Source organism: Malania oleifera, chromosome 8, assembly GCF_029873635.1.
Source record: "Malania oleifera isolate guangnan ecotype guangnan chromosome 8, ASM2987363v1, whole genome shotgun sequence".
NCBI classification, from domain to species: domain Eukaryota; kingdom Viridiplantae; phylum Streptophyta; class Magnoliopsida; order Santalales; family Ximeniaceae; genus Malania; species Malania oleifera.
Genome location: NC_080424.1, coordinates 102,273,267 through 102,289,413, shown reverse-complemented (window position 1 = coordinate 102,289,413; position 16,147 = coordinate 102,273,267). Strand labels below are relative to the sequence as shown.

General features: G+C 35.6%; 1 protein-coding gene across 6 annotated transcripts in view; it reads right to left on the bottom strand.

The window, feature by feature from the left end:
• Nucleotides 1–13,504, bottom strand: part of LOC131161398 (5'-3' exoribonuclease 3) — a 34,710-nt gene extending 21,206 nt beyond the window's left edge. For 5 of the 6 annotated variants that reach the window (XR_009138451.1, XR_009138452.1, XR_009138453.1 and 2 more), the window contains exons 1-13: nt 12,850–13,498; nt 7,037–7,139; nt 6,864–6,940; nt 6,570–6,761; nt 6,299–6,418; nt 6,043–6,105; nt 4,825–4,968; nt 4,527–4,691; nt 2,551–2,628; nt 2,333–2,419; nt 1,409–1,780; nt 1,070–1,165; nt 30–125 (exon numbers count right to left, since the gene is read on the bottom strand). Coding sequence is in view for 2 of the 6 variants with exons in the window: in XM_058117141.1 (XP_057973124.1) it covers nt 30–125; nt 1,070–1,165; nt 1,409–1,780; nt 2,333–2,419; nt 2,551–2,628; nt 4,527–4,691; nt 4,825–4,968; nt 6,043–6,105; nt 6,299–6,418; nt 6,570–6,761; nt 6,864–6,940; nt 7,037–7,139; nt 12,850–13,053 (1,797 nt within the window). In the remaining 4 variants the exon portion in view is untranslated. Of the gene's footprint in view, nt 1–29; nt 126–1,069; nt 1,166–1,408; nt 1,781–2,332; nt 2,420–2,550; nt 2,629–4,526; nt 4,692–4,824; nt 4,969–6,042; nt 6,106–6,298; nt 6,419–6,569; nt 6,762–6,863; nt 6,941–7,036; nt 7,140–12,849 lie in introns of all 6 variants that reach the window. The other variant, XM_058117140.1, reaches the window with a different exon arrangement.
• Between the last annotated feature and the right edge of the window lie 2,643 nt (nt 13,505–16,147).

Below are 16,147 nucleotides of genomic sequence, written 5' to 3'. Positions count from 1 at the left end.
ATAACACTTCAACTTTATTTTTTACTCACAACATCTTTTCGTATTGCTTCAAGTTCCTCAGCAGTTCTTGCAGAAAACTTTTTTTCATAATACCTTTCCTTCCACCCTGGTTGTCCCAATTTAACCTGATAAAAGAAATGAAAGAGACATACACACGCATAATAAGAACCATAAATAAAAAAGTTGAAAAATTAAATATTGATAGGATGACAAATTTCTATAACAGTAAAGGGGTCAACAAATTTTTAAGATAAAAATATTTGAGTAATCAATTTTTCATCCCACTACTTTGATAAATTATAAATATAACCAATACAGAAATTATATAGTGTATTCTCACAATATTATGGATATAATCCATGTTACATTTTAGTGGTTTTGATGTAGGACAATAAAGAGAAGGAAAGAGAACAAAGAGAAGCAAAAGATAAAGTAGACAAGTGTCTGTACCAAAGAATTAACCTAAAATTCCAATATCAACTCCAGATCAAGTATGAATAAAATCTATTCATACTCTATTTTTACTTGTTTGATGCTTACATAATTATTTGAAACATGAATTTTAATCAATCCTGATTAGTTGTACACACAATATAAAATTTCTTTCTAGGATAAGCAAAAGAATTTCATTATAAACTTGAATCCCAAATTCTCCCACAAGCCACAGCCTCATATCACTCAAACAAACCATGAGCTTCTCGATGGTTTTGCAAGACCTATTCAATTTTTTTATCAATGCACCATACTTGCATTGTAAGCATTCCTTATATTTTTATACGACCACAACAGCTCCACACATGATGGTATAGTAACAAAAAATACAAGCATCATTTAGAAGTATCGTTTGCCTTCATGGTCTATATTTCAGTTATTGCTTTGCTGTAAAAGAACTGCAATTTAGACAAAAAGATGTAGTTGCTATCAAAACGTTTTTACTCATTCCCATTTATATTACAGTTTTACAGAGGAAAACTAATAATTAGAAATCGTATCTTACAAGCATGGCCACAGTGAGCACACAAGAATTTAATACAAGCATAAATCCAAGATAAGCGTAACTTAATCAAACCTTGTCTTCCTCCGGATTTTTGGAATTAAAAACATCGGATTTCTCACGAAGTGAATCTTTAAGTTTCGCTTTCAATTCTTCTTTGTTTTCACGAGTCTGAAAGTCAAAAAGGGAAAAGGATAATAACCCAATGAGCAATATATTAATAAGAAAAACAAAAGAATTGACTATTGTGTCATCACCAATACTGCATTGCCAATTAAAAATAAACAGTAATGCAATGCTAACTCCTTACTAGCAGAACTCATACCAAATCAGGCCCTAGAATATTAATCCTAAAGAATAGCTGGTGAGGTTAGAATTGCATTAAAATGCTTATCCTGAAAGACAAAAACGTACTTCAATTTCAAGACTATTTTCAGCTTCAACAATGGCAGCACCAATAGTGGCCCCTGAAGACAATCGTGCAACTTTATGCGCCAGGACAGAGGTTACCCTACCACCAAATTTTGCAGATTGTTTGTTTTTAATGTCAATTTCAGACACATCTGCAGTGCCTTGTCCCAGTTGATTTTTTTTTCCAACAGACACTGAGCTTGAAGAATTGTAACCAGAACCCATTTGTTCATATGGCGAAGGTGCAGGAGCTGAAGCCAGGCGAGAACCATGACACCGACCAACTGGAACAAGAGATTCAGGTTGTGTTTGAGGCTCTGCATCATCTCCTCTCCTAGCTTGTGCCTTGTCACGTTTGATTCTTTCTGCCTGCCGCTGGAAAATAAAAGCACAACAAAGAAAATGCTGTAATTTCATTGCACATTCTACAACAACGTTCTAGCAATATTAAAAAGCACATTTTGAACCTCAGAAAATGCTTCCAGTGAGCAGAATAACTACCAATGACAAAACATAGGTAATCTATCCCAAAAGTTTCAATAACATAATAGAGGAGCATTTGAAAATTAAAATCCAGTTTTATAGCCAGACACATAAGATTGTCCAGTAGATACAAAATTCTGTCATTCACTTACACCACTACGTACCAGCCACAAAGATAACAATTGCCAGCAACATAAATATACCAAACCTCACTTCAGCCATCATGAGAACACATGTATAACCCAAAAAAAAAAAAAAGTAAAGAAACAAAAAATTACATGCACAGATACCCAAAAAAAATGCACACAATTAAAGTTGTGAACAAAAAGTCACGGACGCATGTCCTATAAAAGTTAATAATCCACAAATATATTCTCTTGTAACCCCAATACATGCACAAAACATCATGGAAGAGAACCAAGTCAATCTTACAACAGAACAAACCTGATGCAATCGAGCTCTCTTTTGGAATATTTTATCTTCAAAGGATCCCACAGCCTGGATGAAATGCTCAACCCTGCTCAAATTCGGCTGAGAAACGAAAAAAGAGACAAAATTGAAAATAATAAGTCTTCCATAGAAAATAAAATTGAAACCCAAAGCATTTTGGCGACTAGACCCACTCAAAGCAGCAACTGCAATGAATACACTCAACTACATACCTTGCTTGAGTCAGTCAAATACCCATTCAATGCCCTAAATTCCTTCTTGTAAACTGCCATAAGCAAATTGATTGCACCCTGAATATGAAGCAGAATATAAAATTAAAGACAAAATCAATTTACCTTAATAAATTTGAGCATATTTAGTGAAAAAACATTAACAGAAATATCCCTAACCGGCAGCCATCAGCAACACACAGTATTCTATGGATGCTACATGGCTTCCAAAAATATATGAACATAATTTTATTTTTTGGCATGCCAGCATATCCATAATTCCATAGATTCCCATTGAAGATCAAGACAACAATTCAATTTGTACTTGAAAAATGTCTGGACAGTAAATATCTATTTAAATACTTTTCAGATATTACATAAATCCTCCATATAATTGACTATGAGGGATATTATGAATCAATCACACACATATGTAGATATTATTAATTATATTGACAATTTTTTTCTTTTCTAATTTATCTTACAACAGAATATGCTACTTCGTTTTTCCTGAGCTCTTAACTTCATTCTGACTTATAAAATATTGATCATTGATTGAGGAGAAATTATGCAACATCTTCTGCCCTTTAGTCTGCTTACTGCTTAGGTCTTTTGATGCCCAATTTTTGCATCAACTTCTTATGCTGCTTTGAAAGAAACTTCTTAGCATGTTTGCTTCCTTCACTCTCATGGCAAGTTTTCCTATTAATTCCTAAAAAACTAAAGAATCAATGAATTATAGGATGCATAAATGTTTTGATAAAAATCAGAAGTACTATTTTTTTAGGAAGCCAAAAAAAGCCAAATTGCCCATGGTTGTCTGGTCTTATAACAAGTTTTAAGGAGCACTGGAAGCAGATATCCATCTTGTATGGAGAAGTCAGATGAAACAAGAACATCATCAAAAATAACTGCATAAAATTCGCAATGTCTCACTGCAAAAGATGAACTTTCATTTCAAAAGTTGATGAGTATGCAACAGGGATATACACTTCATAGGGGAAATCCAAATATGTTGAGATGCACCCTTAAAGTTTCATTCCTAAAATAATAACGAAAATTATTATAAGTCGTTAATGATTAGCAAAGACCATAAAGAAGAGAGGAGGGATTATTTATAGAGTGGGAACAACCCCCCCCCCAACGCGCTGCAGGAAGAGTCCCTTTTTCCAGGTGCATTCTCACAATTGACAACTGGGAGTCCCATGGTGCTCTGTGGATGTCCAACTCCAGCATCAAAAAGGGAGTGTAAAAATAAAAAAATGTAGTGTCTAGTATATGTATTACCTATTTGTTGTACATTACATACAAATGCACGTAATGAATTATAACTATCAAACTGAATAAAAACTAATGAATTTTTGGCACAATAATTTTGTTGTGGTTTGTATTTCTGGAATTAGTTTTTATAGCTGAACCGAACCGAAATACAAAACTATCAATAGTCATTACCAAAAACTAAAACTAAAGTATAAAAAATTAATGAACCATATTTAACCAAGTCATTGACCAGAATATAAATTTGGTTCAGATGTAATATACGGTTGTTTGTGTATTCTGATAAAAATTGAACCACCCTAACCAAAGAAGCATGTCCAACCCAAAAAATAAATAAATAACTAAAAAAAGTCTCTTGCTTCAACTATTTCACCTACTTTCCTGTCTGAGATAAAATCATAATATAGTTGTACTTCTTTGCATTTCTATAAACTGTCATGCAATAACTTTTCTATTCACAGTTCTCGTACTTTTCAAACATAAACTTCCAACAAATTCTTTTGTTCTCTAACATCTGCATTGACCTTCACATCGTCCACCAAATTGTAAAAAAATCTATATCACACATACCTTTCCCCTTTGACACTAACACATGATTTCACCAAACACCAATTTTACCAGAAATTTCAATGAACAAACTTTCATTAAATCTAACAGTTAGAACTTAGTTAATCTAACAATGGTAAATTGGTAATGCATACCTCACGAATCTCCAGTGTGGGCATATGTGGCAAGAAATCATTGCCAACAAAGAAACACATGAAGATAAAATCATCCACTAAGCGCTCAAAATCAATGTCGAATGGAGCATTAAGAATCCTCATCTCGCATTCCAAATACTCTCTAAGGGTCCAAATATTGAGAAACTGAAAATTTATTAAAAACAAAAAGGAAGTTAGAATGCAAAGGCAGCAAAGAGCTAAAAACAAAAAGCATATCAAGATTGAAAACATATTTTATACCACTAAACTTCTGAGGAAAATAATAATCAAAACTAACCTGATAAGGCTTTTTTGCCACAACAGCACCTTTCTCATCAAATTCTCCAACCTTTCTCTTTGCCTTTCCTTCACAATCTGCAGCTAAATGGCCCATCTGGCCGCATAGGAAACATTTGTCTTGTTGTCCAGGGGTGAACACAACCTAAAGGAGTCATTTATAAACAGATCAACTATGACACGTTGACTGTCGAGATATATTGCAATTTAAAAAATTCACAGAACAAAGAAAAACAATATCTAAATATCCAAACACAAGGACAACTGTTAAACAGAACAATCATCCTCCAAATGAAAAAAAATAAATTTTCAGAAAATATATTCATCTGAAAAAATTTACTTTCCTTCATATATTACTTTAGTTTGATTATCTGTAGCAGATCTAGTGGAAGCCTAAAGTGTCAGTGTCCTACATGTGGATATCTATCCTACCTCGTCCACATGTGTAGAACATTGTGTTGGAAATTACTTAATTTATTTTTATTTTTGGACACGGCTGAGACACCTCCCAACATGGAAAGAACACACCTGGACATTTCTTACAGTGAAATGATGCATTTTGTTGCCTCCTTTAATCATGTTAACAAAACCCAAAATCCAAAAGGGGGAGTGGAATTGGGGAGAAGATGGGAGACTCAGAATCAAGACAATCATTGGCGTTGTTGTAGTTGGACCGAAGCCCTGGCACCATCTTGCGGAGCACCGCAGGACCTCTCAACCCCCAGAGTTCCCCCTCTCTCTAAAGCCATTGCCAGTCCACCACACTCTATCGATCTTTCTCTTTCTTTATGACCCAAGCCTATCACACACCATCAGTCATGCCTTTGAGCTGCTTTTTTTCAGACAATCCAATATGAATGTAGATGATTGTATAGCTGTAGTTTGTAAAATGAACAACTGATAATTGGGTATGAATAAAGCTTATATTTCATTTTAAATTAAAATTACCTTAATCTTTATTATCTAAAAAGAAAAACATGCCTATATATATATATATATATTATATAAATAATGAACATATCCTCAAATTTTCAAAATTGTCGTATCACCAAGTTAGTATTGTGCTATATTTGTGTCTCATGTCAATATCAGTGCTTCTAGTAGCAAATACTATGCCCACTTTCAAAAGTTCAAAGAAAGACAAGCACAAAAGCTTCAAACCAAAAAACTTATTTTTTCAAAAACGGGTAAAAACATCAAGTAGGGCTAAACTGCAAACCTCTCTAAGAATTGAAAAATGGACTTCATGGGTAGCCAAAGCTAACATGATCAAATCTGCATCCTGCCATGCAACCAATTGACGACAGATGATATTAGTCAATTGCTTAAAAAAACTGAATTGCTCCGAAGACCTTGTTCCATCTCATCCCGGTGACAAAACAAATTAAAACACCAGGGAGGCAGGACAATGCGAAAGGTGGTGGAAGAAGTAAGAACGGACCCCCTTTTTTTAAAAAAATCTAAAAGGAACATACCAAACCATAGAGGCAATGGCAGGTATTTGGGTCATAACCAGGAAGATTTCTTTGAAGCCGAATATATGACATAATTTTGTGTTCCCCTTCACCAGGTACATTTGCATCAGAAAGTATAACCTTCAAAACAATTGATGGACAAGCAAAACCAAGAATTATTTTCACTGCAGTACATGCAATGATAATCACACCATTGTTTGCCAAGTAAACCATAAAAAAATAAAAATAAAAACTAAAGAATAAGTACTTGTAAACTTCAAGTAGATTATACCTTCACTGATTTCCATCCTGGATCATTGTTTAGTCTAAGATGAATATAATACTGCATTGCAATAGATAAAACAGACATAAATTCAGTTCCAGGAGTGATAACATTTGAATCACAAACTTGTGACTCCTGTTTTGGAGGAAGCTTTCTGCCCTCCTTCTCAAAGTCCTCCCGCAATCTTTCTTCTTCCGCTGCCTAGAAAATAAAGGGTCATTATCACCACAAACTGCCACATTAGCATTTCTTTTTTGTATAGACAGTACAGGCATACAAAAAACACTCAGATAAGGCACGTACTGCTTCTGCCGCGTCTTTGGCTGCTCTGAAACGCCTAGAGCGCTGTTGGTTCATTTTAGCCCTAGGAGCAACACCATCTAGCAATTGCATCCAGAAAATCAGCATTATGCACAATGCTTACAACATTTAATCTAAACTTTGGCACCTACGAAATTTTCAGAGTTAAGACTCACCTATAGCCATGAATAGCAGCTTTCGGGGCCGCACCATTACAAATAGCCTATCAATGTAATCAAACATACACTGGAATACTTCATCAAAACTCGTTGGAGAAGGCTGCATAGCATGAAATTAGCAGGTCAAAGTGCTTTCATTTTAAATTATAAGCAAAAAGTTATTAACTAGAATCTACATATTTCTTTTGGCTGAGCAACTACTGACTATCTATATCTACTGAATACAGCAACATTCATGGCAATAAAAAGTAGTGAATTCAGTTGTACGTATGTTAATGTTGTAATATGAGACTCTTTATTTGGTTCTACATTTGTACAACTTATTATAAAATAGCTACTTAAATAATTACACATTATGACAGCTAGCTTATTATATATTATAACAGTCACAAATTATAAAATTATAAATATTTAGAAGGCTATACATTAGATAGAGAATCCATAATCCAAAATCACAAGCATTGGCAAAGGCTAGAGATGCAAAATACAGGCAGACTGGCTAGAGAGGAAGGTATAGAAAGTAAAAGCCCTATGCTATGGCCGACCATGATTTGCACAATTCATAAGGCATATCCTATATGCTAGCTTAGATGTAGTCACATAGAGAGTACAATTATAATCAAATCATAACAACAGTTATGGTTTAGCATTTATTCTCTAACTCCAGTTTCACCAATAACATTTCATCCCACGATTCGCATCAAACATAACACTGAAGCCATAAGATACTTCTTTCACCATTGCCGTCAAACAAGGATAAATCTTCCAAAAACTGGCAGATAAAATTGCATGGACTTCATCAAATAAGGGAAAAAATGAAATGTGCCTCCTTATTGTTGTCCCCAAACTTCTGAAAAAAAAACTATGAACATAACCTGAGTGAAGTGCAATCATGGAATGGATGAAAATATAGTTCTTTTACAACTACATTAATGCCTTTCTTATCCCAGATTTGAGACATTATTAAACGAAATATAATAACCAGCCATGAGTTGTATTACCTTCTGATTGAACATGAAAATAAAATGCCCTTGAAAATGATCGATAGGTGCTTTCCAACCTATGAACAGGTTAGATACCAATCCATCACACCATAAACTAAGTCAAGCTATGCTATTGAAGCATAATATTCAAATCAGGAAGTAGTAATGGCACTACCGATGTAGGGTAGCTAGGAGAAGAGAGAGAAGAGGGAGAAAGAAGAGAAAGGGAAGAATAGCAGGCCCTGACACTATTCAAATTAGCATATGCTCATTTCGCAAAACAACAACCCAAATATTTATATACCCTAGAGCTAACTAAAACACATAATTACACATTAATCCCTAAGTAATTAATTCAAAAGCAAACTTTTTGAATCTAAAACATGAATATAGTTCTTTTTGTCTGCATCTAAAATATGATATTCGAATAGGTAGCTAAGTCGTAGTGCTAGTCGTCCATCATACTCCCTGGCTGAAAAGATCTGGAGAGTTTGATTGCAAGTGACACCCTAAAAACATTGTCCTGAGTAAGGTACGTGCTATTGCAGCCTTCCTACAGAACCAAATATCATTAAGAACCACCATGAGGACAACAAACTCATCATCCAAAATAGCCTCTCTTTTATCTTCTGGCTGAGAAATGGTTCGTGCAGCTCGAGCCTGAGAGACTGCAGAACCTGCATGTGCACTGGGACTCAAGGCAGGAGGATCAAAGGTGTCTAGATATACTCTCAAGTCCTCCAAAATAAAAATAGAACTAGTGTTGATATGGTTAGGAAAATCAAGCAAATATGCAGTAGCTCCAAGTTTCATGATGGTAGATAATGGACCAATGGCACAAGTATGGAGTCTCTCAAATGAATTCTCAGTGTGCAAGTCTAATGCAAACCATGACAATGCACATCCAATTTACTCATGGCAAGTTTACAACTACCCTTCACATGCAACTCAGAGATGTAACGATCAGGACTCTACAAGCTCTAAAACATTGGAATCTAGTGGAGGGACAAAATCAATGGGTGCACGGGGTTTTGAAAAAAAAAAAAAGGGCAGCCCGGTGCACAAAGCTCCTGCACGATGCGGGGTCCAAGGAAGGGGCAGACTATGATAGGTTATAGTACGCAGCCTTACCTTGCATTTTTGCAAGAGGCTGTTCCCACGCCTCAAACCTGTGACCTCCAAGTCACACAACAACAACTTAACTGTTACGCCTAGGTTCCCCTAGATAGCACTAGGTCCCAATTACCATGTTTTTTCTCTCGCTACACATCTAAGTAGATCATCCAAACTATGATGAACAACCTCAATGTCACATCACTTTCCATTAAAATGCAAGCCATGCAATTTGAAAACATCCCCGAAGAACAACATTGCTACATGTGATGTGCAGGAGGCTTTTCTCAAGTGATGCAGCACAATATGAGGAATTACTACCAAGAGAGAGTGGAAGAGAAATAGAGAGAATAGAGCAGAAGAAGAAAAGATATAAGGTGTGGAAGAACCCATCTGACTTTGACCTCAAAATCTCAAATTCATAAAAACTAACTCTTACATAGCTTTCACACTCTATTTATAAGGAATCTTAATTTATCAGAAACTATAAATGACCCTCTAAAGATGCAAGAAATTACAAATAAGCTCCAAATGAAACATAGATTATAAACCCTCAAATATACATAAGCCTAAAGCCTATTACTAATTTAATTAAACACACATAGTAACTCCTAATTAACTAAACATATCTGGGTTCAGGCCCAACAATTCCTTGACCCTAATCTTTGAAATTAATCTCCGAATTGGCTTAACATGATCCATCAAGTGATCTGATTGACATCCTACATCGATTCTCCCAACTGAAAAGGGGGAAAAAAAAAATATCAGCCATGCATTTTGAAGTGCAAGAGTATCAAAAACAAGCAAAGAACTATGATTCTGAAAAACCAATGAACTGCGAAGACAACAAAATGTGTTTTTGTGACAGCGAGGAAGAAACGGGAAGATCATTGTAGATAAACAGAATGTAGATATTCTGTTCAGGTTCAGACACAATCTCAACTAATGTGGCAATGGAGTATCCATTGTTCTCCCGTATGATCGACATGATCTTGAAAAATCATCAATTCGGTCACAAATCTTTGGCTTCATTAATATCCTCTATAGGAATATCTTCCGTGACTGCAAAATTTGAGCATCAATGTCGAATTCGGAGAAGATGGACAAATGGACTGTATTTTGCACTTGATGCATTAATGACTAACAATAATCCAGTCTACCTGTTCTTGGAACATTATTTCCTTCACATGCAGGTTAAACTAAAGAGTGATACTAAGACTGGAGAAGGAGAGGAAGAACTCCATACTTGGATCACAACAATGTTAAATCAATCAAACTAACTGTATCAGCCACAATCCCAGCCTTCAAATCCTGAATTTGTTCCCACAAAAAGGAAACTCATTGGGATATCCAAGAATTTTCCAAAGATGATGTGGCCTGAAATGTGGCAGCATGGTTGGCGTAATGAACTTGGTCTGAGTACAGTGAAAGAAAAATGGAAGTTTGGTTCTGTTTTGTAAGATTCATTGGGCTTGCAAATAAATAAGAGGGCCTGTGTAGATTAAACAAAGGGAATGACCTAAACAAGAGGGCCAGATCATGTGGGATTGTGTAGGAAACAAGCAGAGAAGTGGGAGATGGAAGAGCAAAATCTATATTCACAATTTAATTTGCAGCAATTGGAACATGAGGCACAAGGAGATATCCAACAGATTCTGGCAATGACCCAAAAGAGATGGAAAATCAGAAGATTGGGAACCCGACTGTGGTGGTGGTGTGCCCTGAAAATTACAGCAGAATGAGCAACCAAAATGGATAGCGGCCGGTGGAAATCCAGGAGGCACGTGATGGCAGTTGGGGTACATACCAACAAAAAAAATTCATTGAAGAACCAGTCAAGGACTTCTGTTCTCCACGGCAATCGTGTCTGCAGTTGAGGATGTGAAGTGATGAAAAAACCAAATTGGGCCAGTCATGATTAAGAGGTCCATATTCTTTCTCTATTTTTTTTTTTTTTTTTTTTGGAAATCTAGGGATGGAAATTGAATATTTGTGGACGATGTGGAGACGAGAGAGTGATGGCAACGAGAGAGAGATGAATGGAGAAGATCAACCCATAAAAATGGAAGCGGGACCAAAGATGGAGAAGATTGTTGATAGAAGGGATTGGAAGAATTTGTGAGGTTAACGGAAATATAAGGATAGGAAGAAAAGACTGAAGGTGAAGATAAATGGATCGAAATGGAAGAATGACCAAAAACTGATTCTTACATCGCTTTCACACTATATTTATAAGAAATATTAAATTATAAGAAAATTACATTTAAACAACCCAATGAAAAGAACATAAAACATGCACACCCACATAAGTCTAATTAAATTAAACAAACATAACAACTCCTAACTGAACACATTTTGGTCTAGGACTTACAATCCCTTGACCCTAAACTTTGAAATCAGCATCCAAAATGGGTTAAAGTGATTGATCCAATAATTTGAATCCCATTTACATCATCAAGTCTCTCCAAGACAAGTGTGGAAAAGGAAAGGAGTAATAAAAGCCAGTGCACTGTTTTTCAGATTTTACCAGGTAACAAGTATGGCCTACAAAGGCAATGATCTTATCTCCTACTCAAATGACCAGTCCATCCAACCTCCAAATTAGGACATCTCTAATAGAAGTGCAAGGAACACAGAGTCTCAACCCCTGCGAATGAAAAAATCAGCATACTCTATGGTTACCTCAGCCACCTCATTAAATGAGCCTAACATCTTCAAACACTGGACGCTATGACCTTGACACTCATGGCATGAATAATGACAACTCAAAAGAGGCATTCTGCTACATTATACTCAATACTGGAACAATGTTTGGGAACAAAAGAGTGTACGGTGTACTCATAAAGAACTCTAACCAACCAGCGTAATTAATACTTAAGATTTTTCTGTAGGCTCGAATTTTGAAATGCAAGTTGCTCAGAATAAAGCACAAACTCCTAGGGTAAAAGATTATATCTCCAATGAAAACTCTTTATCATATGTGATAGTTCAATTTAGACCTGGAGAATTCTTGCTGAAAAATATCATAAGGTGTCCCTCCTAACTGAAAACTCCACATATACCTACCCTTGAGGCATCCAAGTAATCTCAAATACTTTACTAAAGCTTGGGTACCTAAGTGGTGTGCTTCAATCATTCTTTGGCTCAATTTTCTCCAAAATATATAGCAATTGAACACTTGGAAGGATTCATGAAACTCCCCTTTCTTAAGTAAATCAATGATAGGAGCCATAGTGCAAAAAGCTCTAACAAATCACCTACATAAAGTATCTAATCGTCAAAGCTATGACCTAAAAATCTGAAATATAGCCAAGGCACAAGTAATTCCCAAATAACTTTGGTCTTATCAAGATGCTCTGCAATACAAAAATCACGAAATCAAGAAAGAGAACACCGAGCAATAAAAAAACAAAAGTGCTCTTGTTGAGGTTAGCATACAACTTTAACTCCCCACAAAGTGACAGAAGCCCTTTTAACTGCCTGTTCAATTACCACGCTTTATAATGAGTATCTAAGTTTCTACAAAAACTTACACAAATAACTTTATTATACTTTTAGAAACCCTGTGCATCGTGTGAATCTCTACTTGTAATGATAGAAGTTCGTAAATTATCAACGACCTACATTAGTGTGTCCTTGTGCGCGTGTATGTGTGTGTTGATGATGAATCAATAACTATATAAAAAAGAAATGATAACAAAATAATTGAATTACCCGGTCTTCGGGATGAAAACAAGGGTGGATAATGCCGTTCATATCGAGGTAGAGATTATCGTACTCAATGTTGTTGGGATTAGGTTTACTGGTGTCTACGGGGATCGAAATGCCATCGATGACGACCGGTTCTTCCTCGATCACATCGACGACAACCATCGGATACTTCTCCGCCAGCCATCTGTAGAAAGCCGGAACTCCCATGGCCGAATCACCTCAGCTCCCAAAGTCAGACCAGATCTCTCGCCACAATCTCCAACAGAGAAATGAAAGAGAACGAGAATGAGACCGCTACGTTATCTACCCCTATCTGAATCTGAGAAACAAAACCCTAACTCTATCTAAAACTCTCGCGCGGGCAGAGGCGGAGAATACGAATAGAAGAAGAGATCCTGTGCTGAGGAGAAGCCGCTGCTGAGGAACGAAGGGAAGTAGGGCATGCGAGTAAAATGCCTGGACAGAAAAGTCCCTCAGACCATTTGACGGATACGGGGTCGATAACACGTGGGCCTTTCGTAAATAAGAGGCAATTTTCTGTCGTTAAATTGTGAGTGGATAGGCCGTGGTGGGCCGTCTGGCTCGAACGTCGCCACGCATCAGCAACTCAGAAGAGCGGCGGGTTGGCTTTGAAACCCAAGCTTGGAAGGGCCGACTCGGAGCAATTCCTCGGCGCGGAGTTGAATATATAAGGGAGATATTTTGCTCACTAAATCTTGAAAAATAATAAAATAGAATATAAATACATAAGGATATTGCATGTGGGCCCACATGATCAATACAAAAAAATGAAACTCAATTCAGATTTTTTTTTCTTTTTTTTTAGTGTGGTGTTGTGAGAGTCAATCCAGATCTAATAATCAACTGAATTATCAATTAACTAGATTAACAATATTTATGTTACTTAGTCCAATACAATTTCAATTCACAAAACCATATAACTAATATTTTTTAGTAGTTTAACTTGATTACTTAAGTTATGAATACAGTGTTGTGTTAGACGATTGAGTATCAATTATTTATTATTTTATTTATCAATTAAAAATTATTTTAATAATATTTATTTATTTTAAACAATAATTACTTATTATAAAAAGTACTTAAATTATATACTTGTGTTAATAAACAATATCTGGTTTGCACTTAAATAAATACTTATTTTTAAAAAATATTTTTTAGAAAAAATAATTTTTAAAAATATGATACTTATTTGAAAAAAAAAAAGGATACTTATACTAAATAGTCTCATAATACTTTTAGATATATATTTAAAATATGTATATTTTATAGAAAACTCCAAACCATTCCTAATATCTCATCAGTCTAGATGGTCAATATTAATTTTATTTTTCAATTAAATAGTAATAATTATAAAGTATGATAACAACTTTACTAGTCATGTAAACACTTTATAAAAAGGTTGTTATATTAAGTGACAAATAATTAAATTTACTACAAACTTCTTACTATCGAAAAATGTATTGAAATCAATACAAGTCTCACCCACACACTTGTTTTTTGTTTTTTTACTTTAATTCCAAGTTGGCTGCACAACTTCCAAATCTAGGGCAAATATAAAACCCTTCTGCACCTATATATATGTTGAAGGTCATTATGATCCATTTAGCTTATAACATGATTGGTTAACAATTTTATGCTTATTTTTCTAAATTGGCAATTGAGGCAACATTTTTTTTTATCCAATTATCAAGTCGGCAATATTATTTTTTGGTATTTTTTTTTTTTACATAACTCGCTGTCTAAATGAGTTACCATTGTTTGGATGAATTGGTCATGGATGAGAATGGTTCCTAATATTATTATTTTAAAAAAAAACTTCATTATCATAGAAATCAAAAGAATATGAAATTGTGGAAATATGTTTGTTCTTCATTTTATAGACAAATACAATTTTTAATATTAAGGAATCTACTATAATCAATATTGTCACGCCCCGAACCCGGTAAGGGGACTCAGGGGTGAATTAATAACCTAACTTGTTCCTGTATCATACAAAACACCAATGATACACCATAATGAATAAGGGTCCGAGCCCGTGGGGTTTCTGTACACCCTATACACATCCACATATATGACAAATAGGCAACGGAAACTGTTCTTTCTATACATACATTGTACCATACCCGAGTCTATACAAAAGGAGTCTAAACTCCATAATACAAAGCATAAACCTAGGTGTCAACCAAAACCCAAAATGACAACCCGACAAAGTCCTAATACTTACACAAGTACTTCCCGCAATACATTGACCACTATGCTCCCAACACAAGGACGCTAGTTCCGATTACTCGAATGACCTGAAAAACACATATGTACGATAGGGGTGAGACACCTCTCAGTAAGGCAAATCTAGGTTATATCGGTGTGTGGCATATGAGTGTTATCACGACACAAAACATACACAGTTCAATACAATTCCAGTATTTTCACAAAATAGTTCCACTATAGTGCTCATCACACACACACACATGATCAAGTTACCCAGTGTTGTCACACCTTTTGGCTCGAAACTAGCCCGCATTACACGGTGTCCCCGGCACATGGCATAGCCCCAGGCCACCATGGCATCATACCGGTACAACCGGTGGATCCACACTCTTCGGTGATCAGCTGGTAAGGCTCACGCCCTCGGATATAGAGTCGGACACTCTTGCCCACTGGCAGGTGATATTTCACACCCTCGGATATAGAGCTGGACACTCTTTCACAACCTGGAACAATTCGGAACCCCGTTCCTATATCTCATTTCAGAAAATTACAACTCATGCATGTTCATATGACAAAACAATCCACACCCATTTGGTAATCTAAAAATCATGATTTTCCAAAAAAAAATAATACAGTTTAAACAAGTTAAGGCACGACCATCCCCATAACATAATATATATCACAATATATCCACTGTTTTCCAACGAAACAAGAGATGCAACCCAATGCCCCTTTTTTCCTAAAACTGTAACATGAAAATCCTGTAATTTCCACTCATTAGATCTCCCCAAATGAGTAGTCAAAACACTCACAAGACCGTGAACCACAGTTCTACCAAATCCGATTTAGAAAATAACTGAAATAAACAGAATCCCCTTACCTTTTCCAAAAAATCCAAACCCGAACTCTGCAGCTCCTAAACAGCGAACCAAGTTCCCAAAACCTATAAATTACAGTATAAAACATACTTACAACTCCATTCCCTATAGAACTACCAAAGTGGAAATGAAAACCGAGCATTACCTCGATTTTGAGTCAAAACCCGAAAACACTCGAAACGAAGATCTGTTCC